Source organism: Leucoraja erinacea, chromosome 19 (genome assembly GCF_028641065.1).
Source record: "Leucoraja erinacea ecotype New England chromosome 19, Leri_hhj_1, whole genome shotgun sequence".
In the NCBI taxonomy this organism is placed as follows: Eukaryota; Metazoa; Chordata; class Chondrichthyes; order Rajiformes; family Rajidae; genus Leucoraja; species Leucoraja erinaceus.
In genome coordinates this window covers 7,153,282-7,165,409 of record NC_073395.1, presented here as the reverse complement: position 1 = coordinate 7,165,409, position 12,128 = coordinate 7,153,282, and the positions used below count along the sequence as shown (strand labels likewise).

At 48.4% G+C, this 12,128-nt stretch overlaps 1 protein-coding gene across 2 annotated transcripts in view; it reads left to right on the top strand.

The window, feature by feature from the left end:
* LOC129706162 (proline-rich protein 5-like) overlaps positions 1-12,128 on the top strand; it is a 66,635-nt gene that overhangs the window by 51,872 nt on the left and 2,635 nt on the right. For both annotated transcript variants that reach the window (XM_055650202.1, XM_055650204.1), the window contains one exon: positions 10,683-10,821. In XM_055650202.1, coding sequence (XP_055506177.1) covers positions 10,683-10,821 — 139 coding nt within the window. The remainder of the gene's footprint in view (positions 1-10,682; positions 10,822-12,128) is intronic.

Here is a 12,128-nt window from a genome sequence, read left to right as displayed (position 1 = left end):
TGGTCGGATGGTTCAGTTGCCTGATGGCAGCCGGGAAGAAACTGTTCCCTGAATCTGGAGGTGTGTGTTTACCATTGGGAGAAGGGGGAGTGACCGGGGGTGAGACTCGTGCTTGATTATGCTGCTGGCCTTGCCGAGCATAGTTGGTACCATATAGACTGGGCCTCACTGACATATTGCATTCATTGATGTGTGGGTGACAAATTTTATTGTATTCAGATTTATATTTTTAACTTCAATCAGTGTAAAATGGGCGCAGGGGTAGAGTTGCTGCCTTACAGCTCCTACTGCACCAGAGATCTGGGTTCGATCCCGACTACGGGTCCTGTCTGCACGTTCTCCCCGTGACCTGCGTGGGTTTTCTCCAACATCTTCGGTTTCCTCCCACATTCCAAGGACGTACAGGTTTGTAGATTAATCGGCTTGGTATACATGTAAAATTGTCCCTAGTGTGTGTAGGGTAGTGTGAATTTTAGTTAATTTGTTTTAGTTTAGAGATACAGCGCGGAAACCGGCCCTTCGGCCCACCGAGTCCGCGCCGACCAGCGATCCCTTAGCACTATCATACACACACTCTGTGGACAATTTACACTTATACCAAGCCAAGTAACCTACATACCTGTACGTCTGTGGAGTGTGGCAGGAATCCGAAGATCTCGGAGAAAACCCACGCAGATCACGGGGAGAACGTGCAAACTCCGTACGGACAGCGCCCGTAGTCAGGATTGAACCCGGGTCTCCGGAGCTGCAAGCGCTGTAAGGCAGCAACTCTACCGCTGCGCCACGGTGCGTCGCAAATGTGCGGTGATCGCTGGTCGGCGTGGACTCGGTGGGCCGAAGGGCCTGTCTGTGCGCCGTATCTATAAACAAACCTAAACTGAAGTTCCCGGAGAGGGTTGCAATTGAAACTTGTATCAATGAATTGCTTCGGTCTATGGTGGTTTCTGAAGTGATTGCACCGAACACACAGCTCCCTGCTGAGTGGGCGGTTTGTTTTCGCAGGAAAGTGTGTCAATCATCTATAATGCAAAGGGCTCGGCATTAAGCACTGAACGTGGATGATTTATTTAGTATGGGTGGGTCTGCGGTTGAAAATGTTCCATTCCCTGCTGCCCAGTATTGTGGTTTAAAGTACTTCCCTCCTGCCTTGAATTTCTGGCTCAAGGAACCTTCATTTTTGTTCAATTACTCCAGCGTTTTGTGTCTTTTTCTGTTTCTCCGTTATCTTTCCATCATTCACCTGCTCCCTCACACATACTCTAGTTAATTTGGTTTAGAGGCCCTTCGGCCCACCTAGTCCACTCCGACCGGCAACCAACGCCATCCTATGCACACGAGGGACAATTTTTTACATTTACACCAAGTCAATTACACCTACAAACCTGCACGTCTTTGGAGTGTGGGAGGAAACCGAAGATCTGTGAGAAAACCCACACAGGTCACGGGGAGAAGGTACAAACTCCGTACAGGCAGCACCCGTAGTCGGGATCGAACCTGGGTCTTTAGCGCTGTAAGGCAGTAGCTCTACAGCTGCGCAACCCTGCTGACACTAGTTGATTGCAAGGGACTGGGCACGAGACCCGTCCCAATCGGAAGACGGGTGGTGGTGGCATGTAATGATTGTGATATATAGGCACAGGATGTGGCCTTGCTTTGCCCTTGCTCTGCTTTTCCACGCTGGAATGCAGCCAAAATAATTCGCCAGCGAGGTTGAGGTTAATTTAGTTTTAAAAAGATCTAAAATCACACGAGGGTTTTGTGGAAGGGTCGGGGTGAGAATCTGATCCTTCAGAGGAGTTTGTGTTTAATTAATTTGGCAATCTGTTTTAACTACATAAGTTAGACACAAAAAGCTGGAGTAACTCAGCGGGACAGGCGGCGTCCCTGGAGAGAAGGAATGGGTGACGTTTCGGGTCGAGACCCTTCGTCAGAACTACAGAAGTTGTGGTTTTGCATCTAGAGAGCTTCTCTAACTTTCTGTGTCCTTGCATTCTCTTTTACCTTCGTTTAGTTTCGAGACACAGCGCGGAAACAGGCTTTTGGGCCCACCTTATCTAGGCCACCAGCGACCCCCTCACACTGACACACTAGGGACAACTTACAATTACACCAAGCCAATTAATCTACAAACCTGCACGTCTTTGGAGTGTGGGAGGAAACCGGAGATCCCGGAGAAAACCCACGCAGGTTACGGGGGGAACGTACAAACTATGTACAGGCAGCACCCGTAGTCGGGATCGAACCCGGGTCTCTGGCGCTGTGAGGCAGCAACTCTACTGCTGCGCCACTGTGCGCCATTAATATTTTTGAAGTTACACAAAAACGTTAAATAATGTAATTACATAATTGCATGTTCCCTCACTTCCCCCCCAATTTGGCTCGGATTTCCTCTCTTTGATTACAAATTAAAACATACCAAGTAATTCAGTTCCTTACTTTGCCCCGAGCGAGGCTTAAAATGGCTGTGGTTGCCTTCATGACAATTACTGCACGTTACATTCACTTCTGTGTAGATCACACCCTCTATTCCTGTCCCAAGTTCCATGATCTATGAGGTTCCGCTTGTAACTTTCAACGAGTATGTGCCATCTGCTTGTCTTTCCTCCCACACCCCAAAGACTGGCAAGTTTGCGTGGGTTAATTGGCTTTTGTGTATTGTCGTACGTTCATGAGTCACACGAGCAGAATTAGTCTCCGGGACCGCGTGGGTTTTCTCCGGGTGCTTCGGTCTCCTCCCACCAGCACAAAGACGTCCAGGTTTGTAGGTTAGGTTAATTGGCTTCGGTGAAGATTGTAAATTGTCCCTAGTGTGTGTAGGATAGTGTCAGTGTACGGGGTGATCGCTGGTCGGCGCGGACTCGGTGGGCCAGTTTACGCGCTGCATGTCTAAACTACACTCAACCAAAGACACTCTGGCGAAACATCAGTTCTTTTTCAGTCCTTCCTGGTGTCATTATTTGTGTGTAAATGATCCTTAGGACCTTGAGATCTGGATTTCTCTGGCTGGCACCAGCAGTTCTACACAGAAGCGCAGGTATGCAGCAGTTTTAAAACAACAGGAAGTCCAGGACTCATGGCATGTCCTGTCAAACAAGGGGATCATTCTTGCTGAGGTCTCACTGGGGCGATTGCCCCTCAAGCCCAGAGTCGAATCTGACCTAACCCTGGAGCCAAGACCACGTTGATTTTAGTGGAGAATGCAGAGCTTCAGACTGGGAGGCAAAGTGGAAAGGGAAAGTGACTTCAACTTTAAAAAAAAATGTCAGTTGAACAAAACATTAACAAATTTAAAATACAATTTGTCTAATGATGTTGACTCTTTTGGAACTCTCAGTCCTGGGCCTCCTCCACTGTCAGTCAGTCCACATGTAAATTAGAGAAACAACACCTCATATTGCACTTGGACAGCTTACACCCCAGCAATGTGAATACTGATTTATTTAACTTCAAGTAACCCTTGCTTTCTCTGCTCCCCTCTCCCTCTCCCCCTCTCCCCCTCTCCCCTCTCCCCCTCCCCCTCTCCCCCTCTCCCCCTCTCCCCCTCTCCCCCTCTCTCTCGTCCCTCTCTCTCTTACCCTCTCTCCCCCCTCTCCCTCCCTATCTCTCTTCTCCCTATCTCTCTACTCCCCTCTCCCTCTCCCCTCTCCCCTCTCCCCTCTCCCCTCTCTCCATCTCTCCCTCCCCCCCCCAGTCATAGCATTAGTTTCACTGACGTCCTGCAGAGTTTCACTGTTTGAATCAGCTCACTTCCCCACAGCCAACAGTGGACCATTGTGGGCTCCACCTTTCATAGAAACATAGAAAATAGGTGCAGGAGTAGGCCATTTCGGCCCTTCGAGCCAGCAACGCCATTCATTGTGATCATGGCTGATCGTCCCCTATCAATAACTCGTGCCTGCCTTCTCTCCCCTGATCATTGTGGCTGGCTTTGATCTGTCATTTTGCAAATCTTTCATTAATTTACTCTTTGTACATATCTCGCGGCTTCCTCTGCCCTGACTCTCAGCTGGAATAAGGGTCTCGACCTAAAACGTCCCCCAGTCCTTCTCTCCAGAGATGCTGCCTGTCCCGCTGAGTCACTCCAGCATTTTGTGACTATCTTTGAGTCTTTTGGAATCAGTTGGAAAATGTCCATTCCTTGTTTTTTTTTCCCACTCGCCCACCCCCCCCCCCCCCCCCCCCCCCCCCAATTTTTACAAAAATAATTACTTGTGCTTTTAAATCACAATCCAAAATTCTGCTAATATCTGTATCAGACATAAAGTATTCGAATAAAGCAGGGTGCTGCCAGACCCACTGAGTTACTCCAGCACTTTGCACCTCTTTTTGTAAACTAACATCTGCAGTTCCTTATTTACACAAGGACTAGTTTACCAAAAAAATGACACAAAGTGCTGGAGTAACTCCGCAGCTCAGGCAGCATCTACGGAGAACATGGCTAGGTGACATTTCGGGTCACAAAGGGCCTGTCCCAATTGGAGATTTTTTTTCAGTGACTATCGGCATGATTGACTGACGTATAAGGTCACTGAAAAATTAGCAGCGTGACACAGCGTGATGACGTATTGTGTTTTTTCAAGTGTCACAACATTTTTTTGTCACCACTGGATTTTGAAATGTTCAAAATCCTTTGGCGACCCTGATATGGCAGTCGCCGAAAAAATCGCTAAGTGGGACTGCCCCTTAAGTTTATAAGTGATAGGAGTAGTATTAGGCCATTCGGCCCATCAAGTTTACTCCTCCATTCAATCATGGCTGATCTATCTCTCCATCCCAACCCCATTCTCCTGCCTCATACCCATAACCTCTGACACCCGTACTAATCAAAAATCTTATCAATCTCTGCCTTAAAAATATGTCAGTCAATGTGCAATTTCCACGCGGTATCTCTAAACCAAACTCTAGTAGTTCAGGGCTGCTCTCTGGTAGTGGTGGGATGATTCCGTTCCCTGATAACAGCTGGGAAGAAACTGTCCCTGAATCTGCAGCTGTGTGTTTTCACACTTCTACACCTTTTACCCGACGGGTGAGGGGAGAAGAGAGAGTGTCCGGGGTGCGACTGGTCCTTGATGATGCTGCTGGCCTTGCCGAGGCAGCGTGAGGTGTAGATGGAGGCAATGTCTATGGCACAGCCCATTTGCTGCCAGCACACGTTTGGGGATTTGGGAAGAAACCAGAGCACTGGGAGAGGGAACTCATGCACAATAGGAAATCGTGCAAACTCCACACAGACAGCACCGAAGGTCATCTATACCCACCCCCCCCCCCCCCCCCCCCCCCCCCCTCCCTTCATGATCATTGGAGATGCCTTAAATGGCAGCCAGGAAACACAGATAATTTTAAGTCTTGCAATAGTTATTTTTCCTTTTCATCTGCCAGTCTTTGTTGGCTAGTTTCATTCACTTGAGACGTAAAACTAGCTGTTCTTTTTACAAGGGATCTTGCCTTCATAGTGGTGTTTTACTTGGAATGTCTCTGCGATTTTTAAAGTAGAGGTTGAGTGCTGACAATGAAGAACCCCCTGACCCCACAGACTACAGTGTGTGCAAGTAGGATTGCATTAGAAGACCGAAGATAGACACAAAAAGCTGGAGTAACTCAGCGGGTCGGGCAGCATCTCTGGATAAAAGGAATAGGTGACGTTTTGCGTCGAGACCCTTCTTGGACCGAGAGTCGGGGGGGGGGAACGAGAGATATAGACATAGAAACATAGAAAATAGGTGCAGGAGTAGGCCATTTGGCCCTTCGAGCCTGCATTTGGCCCTTCAATATGATCATGGCTGATCATCCAACTTAGTATCCCGTACCTGCCTTCTCTCCATATCCCCTGATCCCTTTAGCCACAAGGGCCACATCTAACTCCCTCTTAAATATAGCCAATGAACTGGCCTCAACTTCATTCTGTGGCAGAGAATTCCACAGATTCACCACTCGCTGTGTGAAAAATGTTTTTCTCATCTCGGTCCTAAACGACTTCCCCCTTTATCCTTAAACTGTGACCCCTTGTTCTGGACTTCCCCAACAGTGATGAATGAATGAATGAATGAATAAGTTTATTGGCCAAGTATTCACATACAAGGAATTTGCCTTGGTGCTCCGCCCGCAAGTGACAACATGGCATACAGTGATAGTTAGGAATGACGCATAAAACATTAAACATTAATAATAAAACATTATCGATTATCTATGGAGAGATATAGAATGAAAGATATACAATAAAGGACCCAGGCCATTGTTAGCTGTAGGCTAGATGAAAACGAGTTACAGACAATGAAACTCACCAGGAAGACATTGATGCTAGTACATGGACTAGGGTGGGGGAGGGGTGGAGAGAGTGGTGGATGCAAGGGTTACTTGAAGTTAGAGAAACCCAGACTCATGCCGCTGGGTTGAAAGCTGCGCAAGCGAAGTATGTGGATGAGAAGACACTGCGCCGATAACACATTTCAGGCTCAATACATGATGACAGTAAACATTGGGAACAAAGTGTTTAAGGAGGAACTGCAGATGCTGGAAAATCGAAGGTACACAAAAAAGCTGGAGAAACTCAGCGGGTGCTGCAGCACCCGCTGAGTTTCTCCAGCTTTTTTGTGCAACATTGTGAACAAGTTGTGAGCAGCTGAAGATGCTGGACGCTGGGGCCTCACCGACAAGCCAGCTGTAACCGGCTGCGTTCTGGCCCCCTTCCCGTCGATGTGAAGCCGTGGACAGGTCCACTGGGCTCTGACCCAAATTGCAATCTTACTCAAACTCTGCTTTTAAAAAAAACCCACAGTCAGTGGGAATATCGTGCCGAGATGAAGGGAGGCAAGCTCGGGCGTACAGGAACCGTCCTGGCGCTGACGGAAGGCTATTAATAAATAACGAGGGATTGCTGGCCTTTTTAAAAAGGTGACTTTAGTACCTTTCCAACTGGAGATTGCTCCGGTTTGCAACAAGAGAGATGTGCAGCATCTTGCAGCCAGGATTCGAGGGACAAGGCATGAAACGTGTGCATTTAAACTATGTTTGTGGGATCGTAATATTAATTTTTTTTAATGCTTTTCACTGTAACTCGCTGCACGTGACGGGAAACTAAACTACACAGCAGGCCGGTCAATATCGATAGAAGTGGGGACTGTTCTGATCAAATAGGTGAATGCCAAATTATACTAGGGTGGCACGGTGGCTCAGCGGTAGAGTTGCTGCCTCACAGCGCCTGAGACCCGGGTTTGATCGTGACCACGGGTGCCGTTTGTACCTTCTCCCCGTGACCTGTGTGGGTTTTCTCTGGGTGGTCTGGTTTCCTCCCACACTCCAAAGACGTGCATGTTTGTAGGTTAAATGGCTTCGGTAAAATGGTAAATTGTCTCAAGTGTGTAGGATAGTGCTCGTGTACAGGGATCGCTGGTCGGCGCGGACTCGGTGGGCCGAAGGGACAGTTTCCGCGCTGTATCTCTACACTTATCTTGTTTTCTTTAAAGACACCTTTCTTTCCTTCATCTGTGATTATTTATGTATTAATAATTTTTAGGACATTGCATATAACTTGCATCAAAAGTACTTCTTCTGCCTGTTGGGACTTTTTGAAGTATTTCAGAAAAAGTTTGTTAATGAAAGATCTTTATTTCTCCCCCTTCAAAGCTTTGTTTCCTCAGCCCCAATAAAGTGAGGCTAATTGTACACTGAAAATGAAACCCGGTATTCTCCATAAAGTATATATATATTTTAGGAATGATTAACCTCTCAAGAGCAAACTGTTTGCCCGTCTCTGACCACCTGGAGATCACTTGGGTGGGTGGGGTGCCTTGGAAATAGCTTTTTAACCCAGGACTCGCAACCAGAGAGCAGTGTTGAACTACTATCTACAACATTGGTGACCCTCGGACTACCCTTGATCGGACTTTGCTGGCTTTAACTTGCACTAAACGTTATCCCTTTATCATGTGGCTGTACACTGTAAATGTCTTTCCGCTGGCTGGTTTTACACTGTAGCGACACCTGGTGGTAACTTTGGGTGGACAAACCCTCGGATTGGCTGCACTGGTCACGTGGGCGCGCGGGGGGGGAGGGCGATATTCGCGCGCTTTTTACAAAGTTGTATCAGTCTGGCGCCACACTTGTGGGAGTAACATCGGTTTTAGGCTGTTTATCGAGTTTATTTATTCGTTGTTTGACCGTTACAAAATAAAACGATTCACTCACTGTCTCGACTCGCCAAACTGGTGACCCCGACGCGTCCACTCGTATATTGGACGTCAAGAATGCAAGCCGCCGCCGCCGCCGTTCCCGACGCTCAGCAGAATGCCGTTGGCTTCAAGCTCCCCGTGTTCTGGGCCGAACAGCCACAGGCTTGGTTCGCCCACCCACGTAGAAGCGCAACGTTTTGAACATTTTCGGCGACCGGCTGCGACTGTGACAGGTGCCGGGCAAATCGCCGAAAAAAAAACCCCCCCCCCCCCCAAGCTGAAAGCAGGAACAAAAAAACGGGAACAAACTTCAAATAGCACTTCTGTTCAGTGGTTTCCATTAGTTTCAAGAGAAGCCCAGTCCATTTCCCCCAGTTTGTGCTCAGCTTGAATCTTTCACTTCAGTAACCGGCAGACACAGGTTGTCAGCGGCACCACACACTACAGGGGCTGGCAGGTTGGAAATACCAGCCACGCTGTTGACATTCGGGTTGTGATGGCCCTCCGCGGTCAGTAGAGTGTGGAGCACAGCTGCAGTGCCGCAGACAAAGGAGGCGACCTTTACCGACGTCTTATCAGCTACACTCCATTTTGTTCCCATGTACCACCCAGCCAGAGGATGGGGGGGATGTTTTGCTGGCTCCTGAATGTTCTCTCGTACAAGGGTTGCATTGTGCCGCTGGTGAAACGAGGCTTTTAATAATTCCTCCGCTCTCCAGCACAGTTTTTTAATTCTTTATGTACAAAGCCCAGCTCCGACAGAATGGGCCATGCTGCGGTTTCTATGGTGACATTGACTTTACTGAAAGCAACGAGGCCTTGAAGGCCCCGTACACCAAATATCTCTTGATTTCAATACAATGTGATTGTACTTCTCACAACACAAGCATTACACATGATCGAAGGTAGGACCACACCTGGAGTATTGTGTGCAGTTTTGGTCCCCTAATTTGAGGAGGGACATTCTTGCTATTGAGGGAGTGCAGTGTAGGTTTACAAGGTTAATTCCTGGAATGGCGGGACTGTCATATGCTGAGAGAATGGAGCAGCTGGGCTTGTACACTATGGTGTTTAGAAAGATGAGAGGGGATCTCATTGAAACATATAAGATTGTTAAGGGTTTGGACACGCTAGAGGCAGGAAACATGTTCCCGATGTTGGGGGAGTCCAGAACCGGGGGCCACAGTTTAAGAATAAGGAGTAAGCCATTTAGAACGGAGACGAAGAAACACTTTTTCCCACAGAGAGTGGTGAGTCTGTGGAATTCTCTGCCTCGGAGAATTCCACAGAGTACAGAGTACATCGCCGGTCAACCCGAGGAGCACCTTCAGCAACAGACTGGTTCCGCCAAGATGCAGCACAGAACGCCACAGGAGATCCTTCTTCCCTGTGGCGATCAAACTGTACAACTCCCCCCCCCCCCCCCCCCCCCCCCTTCTGTCATGGGGTAGACTGACCCCCCTCCCCGTCCTCCTCCCCAATCTTTGCACATCCCCAATCCTTTCCCCTCGTCCCTTTAATTTCATGTATTTGGTGTTTTATGACTGTTGGCAGGTTAATTTCCCTCCTGGGATAAATCCATCGTATGGTTTACATATTCTGTGGTGCTGCCACAAGTAAGAATGTAGTTGTTCTGTTTGAGACATTTGGCAATAAAACACTCTTGACTCTTGATGCTGGGGGCGAGGGTTTGTGCGTTGATAATTGTCCAGGTTTGGAATTTGCAGAGATTTATTTAATTCACCTGCGTTGATGATTGTAGTTCGAGGAATCGAGGGATTGGGGAGAAAGCAGGAACGAGAGGGAAATGGGGGGGAAAGATTTTAGATGGAGAAACTCAGGGTGCAGCAGGGGAGGGGGCTCCATAGGGGGGGGGGGGTGTAGTACTCTGAGTTTTAGAACACTGATTTTAGATCATCAGCCACGATCATATTGAATGGCGGTGCTGGCTCGAAGGCCCGAATGGCCTACTCCTGCACCTATTCTCTATGTTTCTAACCAGCATCCGGGGCCAGTCTGTGTCAGCAATGACAACTAGCAATGAGTCTGAAGACTACCAGGACGGCACGGAGCGCAGCGGTAGAGTTGCTGCCTTACAATTGTTTGTATTTCTTGTAGGAATTGTCTTTGTTTGTATGGCTGTGGAAACGGAGCTTCGTCTGAGTTCAAATGCCAAGTAATAAATATTGTATTATATTGTATTGCATTACAGTGCCAGAGACCCGGGTTCGATCCTGACTACGGGTGCTGTCTGTATGGAGTTTGTACGTTCTCCCTGTGACTGAGTGGCCTACTCCTGCACCTATTTTCTGTTTCTATAAAATGCCAATGCAGGAGTATGAGTGAGCGCGCGTGTGTGTGTGTGTGTGTGTGTGTGGACTGGAGTCTGGGGAAAGGCAGGGACAGTGGGCAAAGCAATGATAAGGTAGGTCTCCATGCATTGATGAAGTGCTGCAGAAGCAGTGGGTGGTGTCTGTGACGAGGACAGTGAACTGAGTTGTGTTTAATTTCCAGGGCGTTCATGAGTGCAAGGGGGTGACGGGGGATTACCTGCGGCTGGAGTTGCTGATACAGAAGGTGGTGTCTCCATACCTGGGCACGTACGGTCTACACATGGGAGACGAACATGTCACGCACTCTGCCTGTTTTCTGGGTAAGGACATCAAGTTTAGTTTAGTTTAGAGATACAAAGCAGAAACAGGCCCTTCGGCCCAGCGGGTCCGCGCCGACCAGCGATCCCCGCATATTAACCCAATCCCACACACACACCAAAGACAATTTTTCGGGTCGAGACCCTTCTTCAGACTAGTCAGGGGACAGGGAAGCGAGAGATATAGACGGTGATGTGGAGAGATATGGAACAAATGAATGAAAGATGTAAAAAAGTAACAATGATAAAGGAAGCGGGCCATTGGTCGCTGTTTGTTGGGTGAGAACAGGAACCTGGTGCCACTTGGGTGGGGGGAGGATTGGAGAGAGAGAGGGAATGCAGGGGTTACTTGAAGATAGAGAAATCAAAATTCACACCACTGGGTTATGAGCTGCCCACACACACACACACTAGGGACAATTTACAATTTTTACCAAAGCCAATTAACCTACAAACCTGTACGTCCTTTGGGACATGAGAGGAAACCGGAGCACCCACGTAGGTCACATGGAGAACGTACAAACTCCGTACAGACAGCACCCGTAGTCAGGATCGAACCTGGGTCTCTGGCGCTGTGAGGCAGCAAATCTACCGCTGTGTCACCCAGGTAGCCTTCAGACTCATTGCTAGTTGCTGTTTCTGACACAGACTGTCCTCTGATGCTGGTTAGAAACATAGACAATAGGCGCAGGAGTAGGCCATTCGGCCCTTCGAGCCAGCACCGCCATTCAATATGATCGTGGCTGATCATCCTAAATCAGTATGTTTAAGAAAGAACTGCAGGTGCTGGAAAAATCGAAAGTAGACAAAAATGCTGGAGAAACTCAGTGAGTGAGGCAGCATCTATGGAGCGAAGGAATTGGTCGAGACCCAAAACGTCACCTATTCCTTCGCTCCATAGATGCTGCCTCACCCGCTGAGTTTCTCCAGCATTTTTGTCCACATCCAAAATCAGTACCTCGTTCCTGCTGTTTGCCCCCAATCGCTTGATTCAGCCCTAAGAGCTAAATCCAACTCTCTCTTGAAAACATCCAGTGAATTGGCCTCCACTGTCTTCTGTGGCAGAGAACTCCACAGATTCACAACTCTCTGGGTGAAGAAGCAGTTGTTGCAGGTGATCTGCCCCAGGGGACATAACTGCAGATCCACTTCTGTTACCCACACACAAAGAGTTGCCTGGCCTGGCCTGGCCTGGCCGCCATCTTGGACCATGGGCCATCATGCGTCGCTGTGTCTGTGTGAAGTTGCAGTCGGCCGCAGTGATGATTTTCATCTCCCAGATCTCGCCTTACTGCGATTTCTGAAGGGTC